The 12,511-nt window shown below is 38.1% G+C and overlaps 1 protein-coding gene across 1 annotated transcript in view; it reads right to left on the bottom strand.

Annotated features, from left to right (window-relative positions):
• Nucleotides 1-3,561: 3,561 nt before the first annotated feature.
• The window catches only part of LOC133606830 (carboxypeptidase Z-like), a 79,637-nt gene continuing 70,687 nt past the window's right edge, over nucleotides 3,562-12,511 (bottom strand). Inside the window, exon 11 of the mRNA XM_061961192.2 lies at nucleotides 3,562-4,156. Within this exon, the coding sequence (XP_061817176.2) occupies nucleotides 3,804-4,156 (353 nt within the window). The 3' untranslated portion in view covers nucleotides 3,562-3,803. The remainder of the gene's footprint in view (nucleotides 4,157-12,511) is intronic.

Below are 12,511 nucleotides of genomic sequence, written 5' to 3' on the forward strand. Positions count from 1 at the left end.
TCATAGTTTAATATTGTAAATCCCACATTCTTTATTTTCATGTACATTCTGGGTGTCTCATTCAGTAAAAAAAATACAAATTCTATTCCGTTTTTTAAGGCGGTCTGTCATGTTTTTAGCATTCAATTAGACATTATTGTTTGGTTTTGTATTAGTGTTCCTAAAAATAGATATACCGGCCCCCAGACAAATTTTTTCTCTAAATTTGGCTCGGCGCGGCAAAATATTTGCCCAGGCCTGCCATAAGGTGACAGGATGGCCCCCTTTATTTTCCCTTTTTTTCTCCTGTTTTCAGCTTCTGTCAGGTTCAAAAACCAATGACATCTATTAAACAGACAAAAAGCGAGGAATAAACAGAGACAGGATTAAATTTAGCTCAATGAGGAGAGCGCGTAGACCTGTACCCTTGTACAGTGTCGTCCCACGCTCTGACAAAAGGATTGCACACCTCCTCTTTTATTTGGACTTTCCCTGATTACATGGCAACAGCTGTTTCTAAGGGGAGAGGGGGTCGTAAACAGCCGTCGCCCTTGGTCACAAAACAGTTCAAAGAAAAGATGCCTGGAGCTTGCGTTAAGTCCTGCTTCCTCTCCGCTTTGTAGATCTCGAGTCAAGACAAGATCTTCCTGTGGATTACAATAGATCAAAGAAACCGACACCTTCCTGTCGCTTCCCATCCTACACAGTGGAGTTTTACAAGCCTTTTGCTTGGTAAGATCAAAGACAGCTTTTGTTCTTGCCGGGAACTCATGGCAACACAAAGTTTTGTGATAACTTAGATACAATTATTCTGACAGCGTCTTTGTTCTTTGTTTCAATGGGTTAGTTTTACTTGAATTCTCTGGGAGTGTTTTCTTGTTTACAGGACTAACTCTAAAGCGTAGCTTCTAGTTTTCAAGATTTTGAGTCTTTTACTTAGAAACATATTTGTCAAATCATCAAAGATTCCGTTTGAGTAGCTGTTTGGGACTAGAGGGGAAATGGAACCTCTTTAAAATATGTTGTGTTTTAGCATCCCCCTCATAAGCACGGAACAACATTTTAATTGAAAAAAATTGCCAGGACTGGTCAAGAAAGAGAAAATGCATGGATGGATGGAAAAAAAAATCACCTGCATTATCCTTTCCATCCTTGCTCTTTCTATCCTTAGTAAGTTACACTGAGGGTGCCAGTATAAAAAACTTTAGCATCGTTAGAAATATGCACCACACTGTGAATCCACACCAAACAAGAATGACAAACACATTTTGGGAGAACATCCGCACAGTAACACAACATGAACACAACAGCACAAATACCCAGAACCCTGTGCAGTACTAACTCTTCCGGGACGCTACAAGGTGTGTGTGTGTGTGTGTGTGGACGGGGTTTGGAGGTAGCGGGGGTGTATATTGTAGCGTCCCAGTGTTGTGCCGGATAATGCACCCCCGGCGTAGAATGCACCCCCTGACGGGAGTGTTATATCAACTAAAGCCCACACTTAAAGTTTCCACGGGCAAGATTGAATCTATTTGAAAAAGTTATTTAATAAGAAGCCAAAAGTGCAAAAACAATAATGTTCGTGTTGGAGGAGTTGTGAATGAATGAAATATGAAATCCGTGCTGCAGTCTGCAGGTGTACATAATGTTGTGGCCCAGCAGCGACTGCAGCAGCCTGAGCCCCGACATTAATGAACTAGCATCCAAGAAAAGATGGCAGGTATCTGGCTTGGGCACATCAGATTAGATCAGTGTGTTGCAAACTGAGCTGTTTAAAGTCCTGAATGGTTGGTTTATTCATTATTTTATTTTCAAATGTATTAGCCTGTGGAAAAAGTTAATGTTGATATTTACCTCAGAAGGCTGCAAATAGAAAAGAGGCATTCAATTTTTATTTAAATTGTATTTGATATGCCATTGATATTTTTTACTTTTTATTATTATTATTTGAAACTCGATTTTGCATGTCACTATAAAGTTATATAAGCCTTGCTTGGTCAATATTTATTGCAAAACTTGTTTGGGTCCCTATCAAAAGGTTAATTTGTTCAACCTTGGCTTTGTTCAGTTTTAAATTTTGGCCCACTCTGTATTTGAGTTTGACACCCCTGCTCTATTTATTCAGGAGTTCCCTAGTCAACATCACTGAGGCCGCCTCTAAAAGGAGTGGTCACATATATCATGCAAAGCAGGTCCAGTACGCACAATACGTGACGGAATGTGCTGGGGCCTTGTGATTTCGCCTTGTCTCTGCTTCGTCTGCGTGCTGTCGTCCTATCTTCGTTGAGGTCCTTGAAGTCCTTGGATGTTAGCGGGCTAAAACAAAAAGATAACATCTGCGGCTGAGGCAACTCCTCAGACAAGAAGTTGTGTCCTTGCACAGATAGGAAAAATACAGCTTGAGCACAATAGCTAATAACTATAGCAACATACTTTAAGCATACTAAAGTTGTGTGATAATATACCTGTACATACATGATTATTCTAACATCTAAGTCTAAGCCCCAGGGGCGTCACTAGCTTTTAAGGACAGAGGGGGCTTAGCCCCCAGGAGATGCACAGGACGCAAGCGAACGTAGCTCACGAGCACAAAACTTCACAAATGGCTAACAAAGACTTAGAAATGATTCATTGTTATTAGTATTATTTAAAAAAATGCACGGGACGAAATGAAATGCTCCCCGAGACGATGGCTTTTAACCATTTTTTTTCTTTTTCCTTTAATGTATTTATTAATTTGACATTTTATATTAAATGTCTTGGTTTTTCCTCACTCTGAAAATCCTATGAAATGTTTAACAAGCCATTCTATAACAATACAACAGCTATTAATGTAACAATACAATAAAACAAATATATTTAATGTTTTTTTCATTGTTTTAACATTAGACTAATGTATATTACTTTATATAGATTCTACAAGAGTGATGTGGGCATTTTCTATATGAACAAGTCCAAGGACCGCATGCAAGGTCGCAGAGAAAATGCGGACTGGTTTTTGAGGGATGTGGGCATTTTCTATATGAACAAGTGGAATGGATTGGATACCGACACACTAAAGGGGCTCTCTCCCTTAAAGTACCAATGATTGTCACACACACACACGCTAGGTGTGGTGAAATGTGTCCTCTGCATTTGACCCATCCCCTTGTTCACCCCCTGGGAGGTGAGGGGAGCAGTGGGCAGCAGCGGCGCCGCGCCCAGGAATCATTTTTGGTGATTTGCGCTATGAAGTGAGGGGAAACTGAGTGAATGATGACAGGTTATATGATTAATTTATTTAAACTCATATTCGGGCCACTTTATAATGAATATGTCGACATGTATTTGTTAAAAAAAAAAAAAAAAAAAAAAAAAAAAAAAAATTATATATATATAAATATATATATATAACACCAAATTATTTAGGAGGGCTTAAGAACATTTTAGTGGGGCTTGAGCCCCCCTAAAATAGGCCTAACAACGCCAATGCTAAGCCCTAACAGTTTTTCGTGCAACATTAACATGTGTATCCTTTTTACTATAATTAATTTGATTATTACTATTCCTAAATGGTGAATTCATTCAATAATAGTCAGAAAATGAAAAGTCATCAAAAATATGTGTGTTTATTTACAGGGGAAAAAACACAATAACAAGGCCCTATCTGAGCAAATAGTTGAGTATTGTCGCCCTCTAGTGGCCAGCTGCCTTGATTACAGCACCAGAGTAATGTTAGATTTATACAAAGAAAGTGCGAACTATAAATATGAAGAAAGAAAATGAGGAGGAAAGAGACGTGTAAGCGCTGAAATGAGTTGCAGAATGGTGAAAAAGTGGTCAATTTAGTGACTTTTAAGCAGCCAGGTGGGAGAGGGCACGCCCGGCAGGACAAAGTAGCTCCACCAGCAGGGCTTCTCCACGCGCTCCTCTCCGGCGGAGCTGATGTCGGCCATCTGAATGTAGCGTTCGTACTGGTTGTTGGGGTCGAAGCGGTTGTAGGCGGCCGCCTCCTCCTCCTCCTCCTGCAGCTGGAGAGGCTCCATCGCCACCTTCTCCAACACGAAGTCCACTCGCCCCGCGCTGTGCATCGTGGGCGGGATCTGGACCATCTTGGTTGCCCGCGTGTAGCCCAGCGCCGTGGCCGTCACTATGTGGGTGCCTGGGGTGAGGAGGCGCCAGTACTCCCCCTGGTCAGCTAAAATGTAGAAAAAGAAATATGTTCATAATAATAAAAACAACATAATGTGTATTAATATGACTGGGAAAAATGTAGAATCATTCTCATTTGAAGTTGTTTTTTATTTAATTTGTTGGCACGTTGTGTAAATCGTAAATAAAAACAGAAGACAATGATTTTCAAATCCTTTTCAACTTAATTGAATAGACTGCAAAGACAAGATATTTAATGTTCGAACTGAGAAACTTTTTTTTTTGCAAATAACCATTAACTTAGAATTTAATGGCAGCAACACATTGCAAAAAAAGTTAGCACAGGGGCATTTTACCACAGTCTTACATGGCCTTTCCTTTTAACAACACTCAGTAAACGTTTGGGAACTGAGGAGACCAATTTTTTAAGTTTTTCAGGTGGAATTCTTCCCTATTCTTTCTTGGTGTACAGCTTAAGTTGTTCAACATTTTAATTGAAAAAAATTGCCAGGACTGGCAATGGATGGAGAAAAAATCACCTGCATTATCCTTTCCATCATTGCCCTTTCCATCCTTAGTAACTGAGCTACTGTGTGGAACAATTTCTCTTGTGGATCAATAAAGTTTGTCTAAGTCTAAGTCTAAACATTCTGAGTTTTCCATGCAACATTAAAATTGTTATCCTTTTTAGTATAATTAATTTGATTATTACTAAACATTAACATTTTTATCCTTTTTACTATAATGAATTTGATTATTACTATTCCTAAATGGTGAATTCATTCAATAATAGTCAGAGAATAAAAAGTCATCAAAAATATGTGTATTTTAGGCTTCATATTGCGCCACACATTTTCAATGGGAGACAGGTCTGGCCTTCACGCACTCTTTTACTATGAAGCCATGCTGTTGTAACACGTGGCTTGGCATTGTCTTGCTGAAATAAGCAGGGGCGTCCTTGATAACGTTGCTTGGATGGCAACATAAATTGCACCAAAACCTGCATGTACCTTTCAGCATTAATGGTGCCTTCACAGATGTGTAAGTTACCCATGCCTTGGGCATTAATACACCCCCATGCCATCACAGATGCTGGCTTTTGAACTTTGCGCCTATAACAATCCGGATGGTTCTTTTTCTCTTTGTTCCGGAGGACACGACGTCCACAGTTTCCAAAAACAATTTGAAATGTGGACTCGTCAGACCACACAACATTTTTCCATTCTGCATCAGTCCATCTTAGATGAGCTCGGGCCCAGCGAAGCCGGCGGCATTTCTGGGTGTTGTTGATAAATGGCTTTCGCTTTGCATAGTAGAGTTTAACTTGCACATACATATGTAGCGACCAACTGTAGTTACTGACAGTGGTTTTCTGAAGTGTTCCTGAGTCCATATGGCGATATCCTTTACACACTGATGTCGCTTTTTGGATTTGCAAATCATTGTATTCTGTTTTTATTTATGATTTACACAACGTGCCAACATCACTGGTTTTGTATTTGGAACAGTATCAACACATATTTGACATATTTTCAGTTTCCTTTACATCATGTCTTAAAAGGAGTAAGAGGAAACAAGTGTTATCTAATCCTCCGCCTTTTTCACTTCAAAGCAATTAGGAACACAGATGTTTACCACCTGTTCTCAATTTGTACACAAGTTACATCAATTTGTTTGAAACACACCAGTTATCCCCATTAGTCGTTAAATCAGTTATGATTCACTTAAGAAGATGGGTAATATCTTGTTTTCAATAAATTCATGACGTCTATCATAATTCTTCTTCTTTGTACTTTGAAAACACTGGGAGTTTGAACAGTTTCCTAAATTGGATCATATTGAACCTTGTTTGATTTCTTTCCGTCATTCATCCCATAACTTAATTCCACATACTGATATACTAAAGCTTTTAAGTGTTGTACGGGCATACAAATGTTTTTAAATTAGTTTTTTTCCCTAAGGTTATATTTCTCCTTCTTTGTTGAGAAGAATTGGTGTATATTCTTGGAAAGCAGATTATAGTTTGATTCATACATAATTTTAGCTGTTTGCAAATCATTGAATTTCAATAGTTTTCAATTAATAAAGTGTTTGCTTGTTCTTTATATCCAACATTATTTATTATTCTAATTGATCTTTTTTTGTTACACTTTTGGTGCATGTAATGTACTTTTGTAGTTATTTCCCATATTTTAATATAATAATATAATAATAATAATGTAATAACTCAGATATGGCAACACTAGCGAGCAGTAAATAATATGGAGGGATTTTTGTTCGTTATTGACGGGTTTCTTGCTACTTTATGTTGTATATTTTTAATATGAGCTTTCCAGTTCACTTTAACATCCATTACACCGTATTTTCCGGATCATAGGGCGCACCGGATTATAAGGCGCACTGCCGATGAATGGTCTATTTTTGATATTTTTTTCATATATAAGGCGCACCGGATTATAGAGCGCATTAAAGGTGTCATATTATTATTAGAGATGTCCGATAATATCGGCAGGCCGATATTATCGGCCGATATATGCGTTAAAATGTAATATCGGAAATTATCGGTATCGTTTTTTTTATTATCGGTTTCGTTTTTTTATTTTTTTATTTTATGTTTTTATTAAATCAACGTAAAAAACACAAGATACACTTACAATTAGTGCACCAACCCAAAAAACCTCCCTCCCCCATTTACACTCATTCACACAAAAGGGTTGTTTCTTTCTGTTATTAATATTCTGGTTCCTACATTACATATCAATATATATCAATACAGTCTGCAAGGGATACAGTCCGTAAGCACACATGATTGTGCGTGCTGCTGGTCCACTAATAGTACTAACCTTTAACAGTTAATTTTACTCATTTTCATTAATTACTAGTTTCTATGTAACTGTTTTTATATTGTTTTACTTTCTTTTTTATTCATGTTTTTAATTTATTTATCTTATTTTATTTATTTATTTTTTTTTAAAAGTACCTTTTCTTCACCATACCTGGTTGTCCAAATTAGGCATAATAATGTGTTAATTCCACGACTGTATATATCGGTTGATATCGGTATCGGTTGATATCGGTATCGGTAATTAAAGAGTTGGACAATATCGGAATATTGGATATCGGCAAAAAGCCATTATTGGACATCCCTAATTATTATTTATTTTTTCTAAATGTAAAACACTTCCTTGTGGTCTACATAACATGTAATGGTGGTTCTTTGGTCAAAATGTTGCATACATTTTGTTTTACAGATCATCTTCAAGCCTCTTTCTGACAGTCGCTTCAGGATGCGCCGTTTTGTGGGCGGTCTTATTTACGTGGCTCACTTTCGGCAGCGTCTTCTACCCGTCATCTTTGTTGTAGCGGTGTAGCGTGCAAGGACGGGGGTGGAAGAAGTGTCAAAAGATGGAGCTAACTGTTTTAATGACATTCAGACTTTACTTAAATCCATAACGAAGCAGCATCTTCTCATCCGGAAACAACAACAACGCCGGAAATGTATCCCGTGAAAAAAACGTCCTATCGGGACTCTCTAATAACTAAAGTTCCTTGGTTGGATAATGTAAACTCACTACACCGGTATGTTTTAGCGCTTCCATGGTGAGTTTACTGACAGATATAAGTAAGAACTTTACACTACTTTATATTAGAAATGGCAACAGTGGAGGATGAATGTCCCATAACAAGACGATGGAGAAAAAGAAGAAGCTTATCGACTACGGGGTCGGTACGGACTACAAAGGCGGACGCGCGCAATTTTTCAGGACTTATGCAGATCTCAAATACAGATCAGCAGGTACCAGAAGTTAAGAAAAGTTGCGAAACAAAACGCCAGATAATATGTCTTACCTTATACACACACCATAATAATACTCATATGTTGAAGCACAGTACAATCCATCAAGCAGTGCGGCTTCATAGCTTACAAAAATCGTACTAAAACATTTTGATAGATTTTTGAGCGCCGTGTGTAATGTTCTATATTTTCAATGAAACATATAAAATGTTGGTGTTGTTTACTTGAGTCATATTGCAGTCTACACGTATCTCGTATGTGTGACTGCCATCATATTGCAGTCTACACGTATCTCTTATGTGTGACTGCCATCATATTGCAGTCTACACGTATCTCTTATGTTTAACTGGTCACACTTATCATTTCACCATGTACCAAATAAAATAGATTCGAGGTCGGTAAGTAAAACCAGAATTATTCCGTACATTAGGCGCACCGGGTTATAACGCGCACTGTCGAGTTTTGAGGGAAAAAAATGATTTTAAGTGCGCCTTACAGTCCGGAAAATACGGTAATTGAAAATGTCAGTGGAATTCTCTCCCGCAGATTAGATTTTTCCTTTAGTGATGAAGACGACGTGCAGGAAACCCACTAATAATGCGTGTCTTTGGCCATATTTAGACAAATGTATGCGTTTAGAGAAAACAAAGGCCAAAACTTTAGTTTTTAGTTGTATACTCTGTAAACCAAAATCCTAACTGCGCTCTTCATCTAAAACGTGGAACACAAATTTAGGAACACACATTAAGGTGAGTTGAGTTCATGAAAAGTTTTCCTGCACATAACCATTACCAACTGTTCCCAAACAACATAAGTCTTGTGTGTTTATGAAAGATGTAAATAAGTCATGACATTTTGTTTACAACACAGCAGCGTGCAAATGACAGAGGTGTGGACTCGAGTCACATGACTTGGACTCGAGTCAGACTCGAGTCATGAATTTGATGACTTTAGACTCGACTTGACAAAATGTAAAAAGACTTGCAACTCGACTTAGACTTTAACATCAATGACTTGTGACTTCACTTGGACTTGAGCCTTTTGAATTGACATGACTTGACATGACTTGCTACTTTCCCCAAAACCCAAAGATGAAAAAGTTATTCGGGAGCGCTCCGTATTTTTCATTGTGTACTTGTCTATCAGCGTTGCGTGTGTCAGGGTGTGGTCTCAGTACAACAGCCAATCAAATTAGATCTACTTTGTTTTCATCACACAGCATTCATCCAATCAAATTGCAGGACAACCAACGAAGAAGACATGTCCAAACCACACGCCAGTGAACAAAAAATGATACCTAAAATAATTTTGTTTGGGTGTAAAAATTACGAGGTGGTCAACACAAAACGGTTTGCAGTATGCAACACATGCGGTTCGAAAATTACTGATGGAGAGGCAACAACTTCCAACTTCGTCCGGCATTTGAAGTTGCACAAAGAACGGTAAGTTTTGAATGTAAGATAACGTTTATTGGCTAAGTAACGTGACTTTTATTTGCTGTGTAGTTAAATCAGTGAGGCTGTAAACTCACTGCTAACGTTATTGCAAACACGGGAATCTGTTGCAGTTCACTACCTTATTCATACTTTTTGTTCAGTGATTTTTTTTAAGCAGGGTTACGTTAGTCAATATATCACACGTAACGTTAGACGGCGGTCAGCAGCACCGTGTATTTTAGCCACCTAAAAAAAGACAAAAATAGTAAAATAAAGGTCAGTTAAAATGTATACTATATTATGAATATGTGTACCGTTTTAGCTAGCTTTCTGACATACTGTTGGTTGTTTACCTCAGTGGTCCCCAACCACCGGGCCGCGGCCCGGTACTGGTCCGTGGATCGATTGGTATCGGGCCGCACAAGAAATCATTTTTTTTTCTTTCTTTTTTTAATTAAATCAACATAAAAAACACAAGATACACTTACAAGTAGTGCACCAACCCAAAACAACTCTCTCCCCCCTTTTGTTCTGGGCATTGAACATGAAGACTCTTCCTTCACTGTTCCGAGTGGCCATGAGAGTCTTGGCAGTGCCTGCCTCCAGTGCTCCAGTGGAGCGAGTTTTCAGCCATGGTGGCATCATACTACGCCCCCATCGTGCACAAATGACTGACAGACTCTTGGCTAATTTGGTCTTTTGCAAATGCAATGCAGCATAGGGCCCTGACATATAAAAAGTACAACTTTTTTGTTATGTTCACGTATATGTCATGTTTTTTCAATGTTAACACTTTTGTACAAATAAGTACATTTGCACTTTATTTTTCAATGTGTTTGTTCTGTAAAGGAATGAGTTAATGTTTAAAATGTGCTAAAAAGTGCTATTATAAAGTGCAATGTCAGCACAATTTTCTTTCCTGCAATTTAAAATGCACTTATTTTAATAAATAAATACAGCGTTTGAAAAGCATACACAATCTGTGTTAATATATTAGTCTGTGGTTAAAAGGACTTGAAAGGACTCGAAACTCAAAATGCAGGACTTAGGACTTGACTTGAGACTTTCCAGTCTTGACTTTGGACTTGACTCGGGGCTTGCCTGTCTTGACTCGGGACTTGACTCGGACTTGAGGGCAAAGACTTGAGACTTACTTGTGACTTGCAAAACAATGACTTGGTACCACCTCTGGCAAATGAGTGATTACTAACAACTGTACGGACTTTGGCGCACAGCAAAATGTTGTCCAGTGTTGGGAGGAGTGTGAAAGAGTGCTTGGATGACGCCGCCCAGATTTACTTGAAGGCAAACAAAAGGAGGAATTGTTATTGTTGTCAGCGAGAACAAGAACAAGAAAGTCAAAGACTTTAACAGAAGAAGTATTGTCGCAGATTGAGTGTTGTTTGTATGCTTAGCCAGACATGAGTGTACACATTGTGTGTTAATTTGTGTACAACAATGTGTTTTAACCATACACGGTGTGTGGCTTTTTGTACAACAATGTGTTTTAACCATACACGGTGTGTGGCTTTTTGTACAAATATGTGTTTTAGCCATACATGAGTGTACACATGGTGTGTTGCTTTTTCTACAAATATGTGTTTAAATCACAGACAAGCACTTTTAGGATTGATAAGACATGTGGTTCTTTCTTTCAGTCACAAAGTTCAGTGTGTCAACTCAAAATGGTCAATATTAGGAGATGTGCATTGTGCAGTATTTAATGACAATTTATCATCACATGAGCTCGTCTGTTTGGGTTATTTAAGGCAATATACATTTTGGGGTCATTTAAGGCAATATGCAGTTTGGGGTTATTTAAGGCAATATACAGTTTGGGGTTATTTAAGGCAATATGAAGTTTGGGGTTATTTAAGGCAATATGCAGTTTGGGGTTATTTAAGGCAATATGCAATTATTTAAGGCAATATGCAGTTTGGGGTTATTTAAGACAATATGCAGTTATTTAAGGCAAGATGAAGTTATTTAAGGCAATATGAAGTTTGGGGTTATACAAGGCAATATGAAGTTCCATCCATCCATCCATTTTCTACCGCTTATTCCCTTTTGGGGTCGCGGGGGGTGCTGGAGCCTATCTCAGCTACAATCGGGCGGAAGGCGGGTTACACCCTGGACAAGTCGCCACCTCATCGCAGGGCCAACACAGATAGACAGACAACATTCACACTCACATTCACACACTAGGGCCAATTTAGTGTTGCCAATCATGCATGTTTTTGGAAGTGGGAGGAAGCCGGAGTACCCGGAGGGAACCCACGCAGTCACGGTGAGAACATGCAAACTCCACACAGAAAGATCCCGAGCCCGGGATTGAACCCAAGACTACTCAGGACCTTCGTATTGTGAGGCAGATGCACTAACCCCTCTACCACCGTGCTGCCGCAATATGAAGTTGTTTAAGACAATATGAAGTTATTTAAGACAATGTGTGGTTTGGGGTTATTTAAGGCAATATGAAGTTATTTAAGGCAATATGAAGTTATTTAAGGCAATATTAATGCTATATGAATTAGAGATGTCCGATATTATCGGCCGATAAATGCGTTAAAATGTAATATCGGAAATTATCGGTATCGTTTTTTTTTTAATATCGGTATCGGTTTTTATTTTTTATTTTTTTATTAAATCAACATAAAAACACAAGATACACTTACAATTAGTGCACCAACCCAAAAAACCTCCCTCCCCCATTTACACTCATTCACGCTCATTCGCACAAAAGGGTTGTTGCTTTCTGTTATTAATATTCTGGTTCCTACATTATATATCAATACATATCAATACAGTCTGCAAGGGATACAGTCCGTAAGCTCACATGATTGTGCGTGCTGCTGGTCCACTAATAGTACTAACATTTAACAGTTAATTTTACTCATTTTCATTAGTTACTAGTTTCAATGTAACTGTTTTTATATTGTTTTACTTTCTTTTTTATTCAAGAAAATGTTTTTAATTTATTTATCTTATTTATTTATTTATTTAAGTACCTTATCTTCACCATACCTGGTTGTCCAAATTAGGCATAATAATGTGTTAATTCCACGACTGAATATATCGGTTGATATCGGTATCGGTTGATATCGGTATCGGTAATTAAAGAGTTTGACAATAACGGAATATCGGATATCGGCAAAAAGCCATTATCCCT

Source organism: Nerophis lumbriciformis, linkage group LG05 (genome assembly GCF_033978685.3).
Source record: "Nerophis lumbriciformis linkage group LG05, RoL_Nlum_v2.1, whole genome shotgun sequence".
NCBI classification, from domain to species: domain Eukaryota; kingdom Metazoa; phylum Chordata; class Actinopteri; order Syngnathiformes; family Syngnathidae; genus Nerophis; species Nerophis lumbriciformis.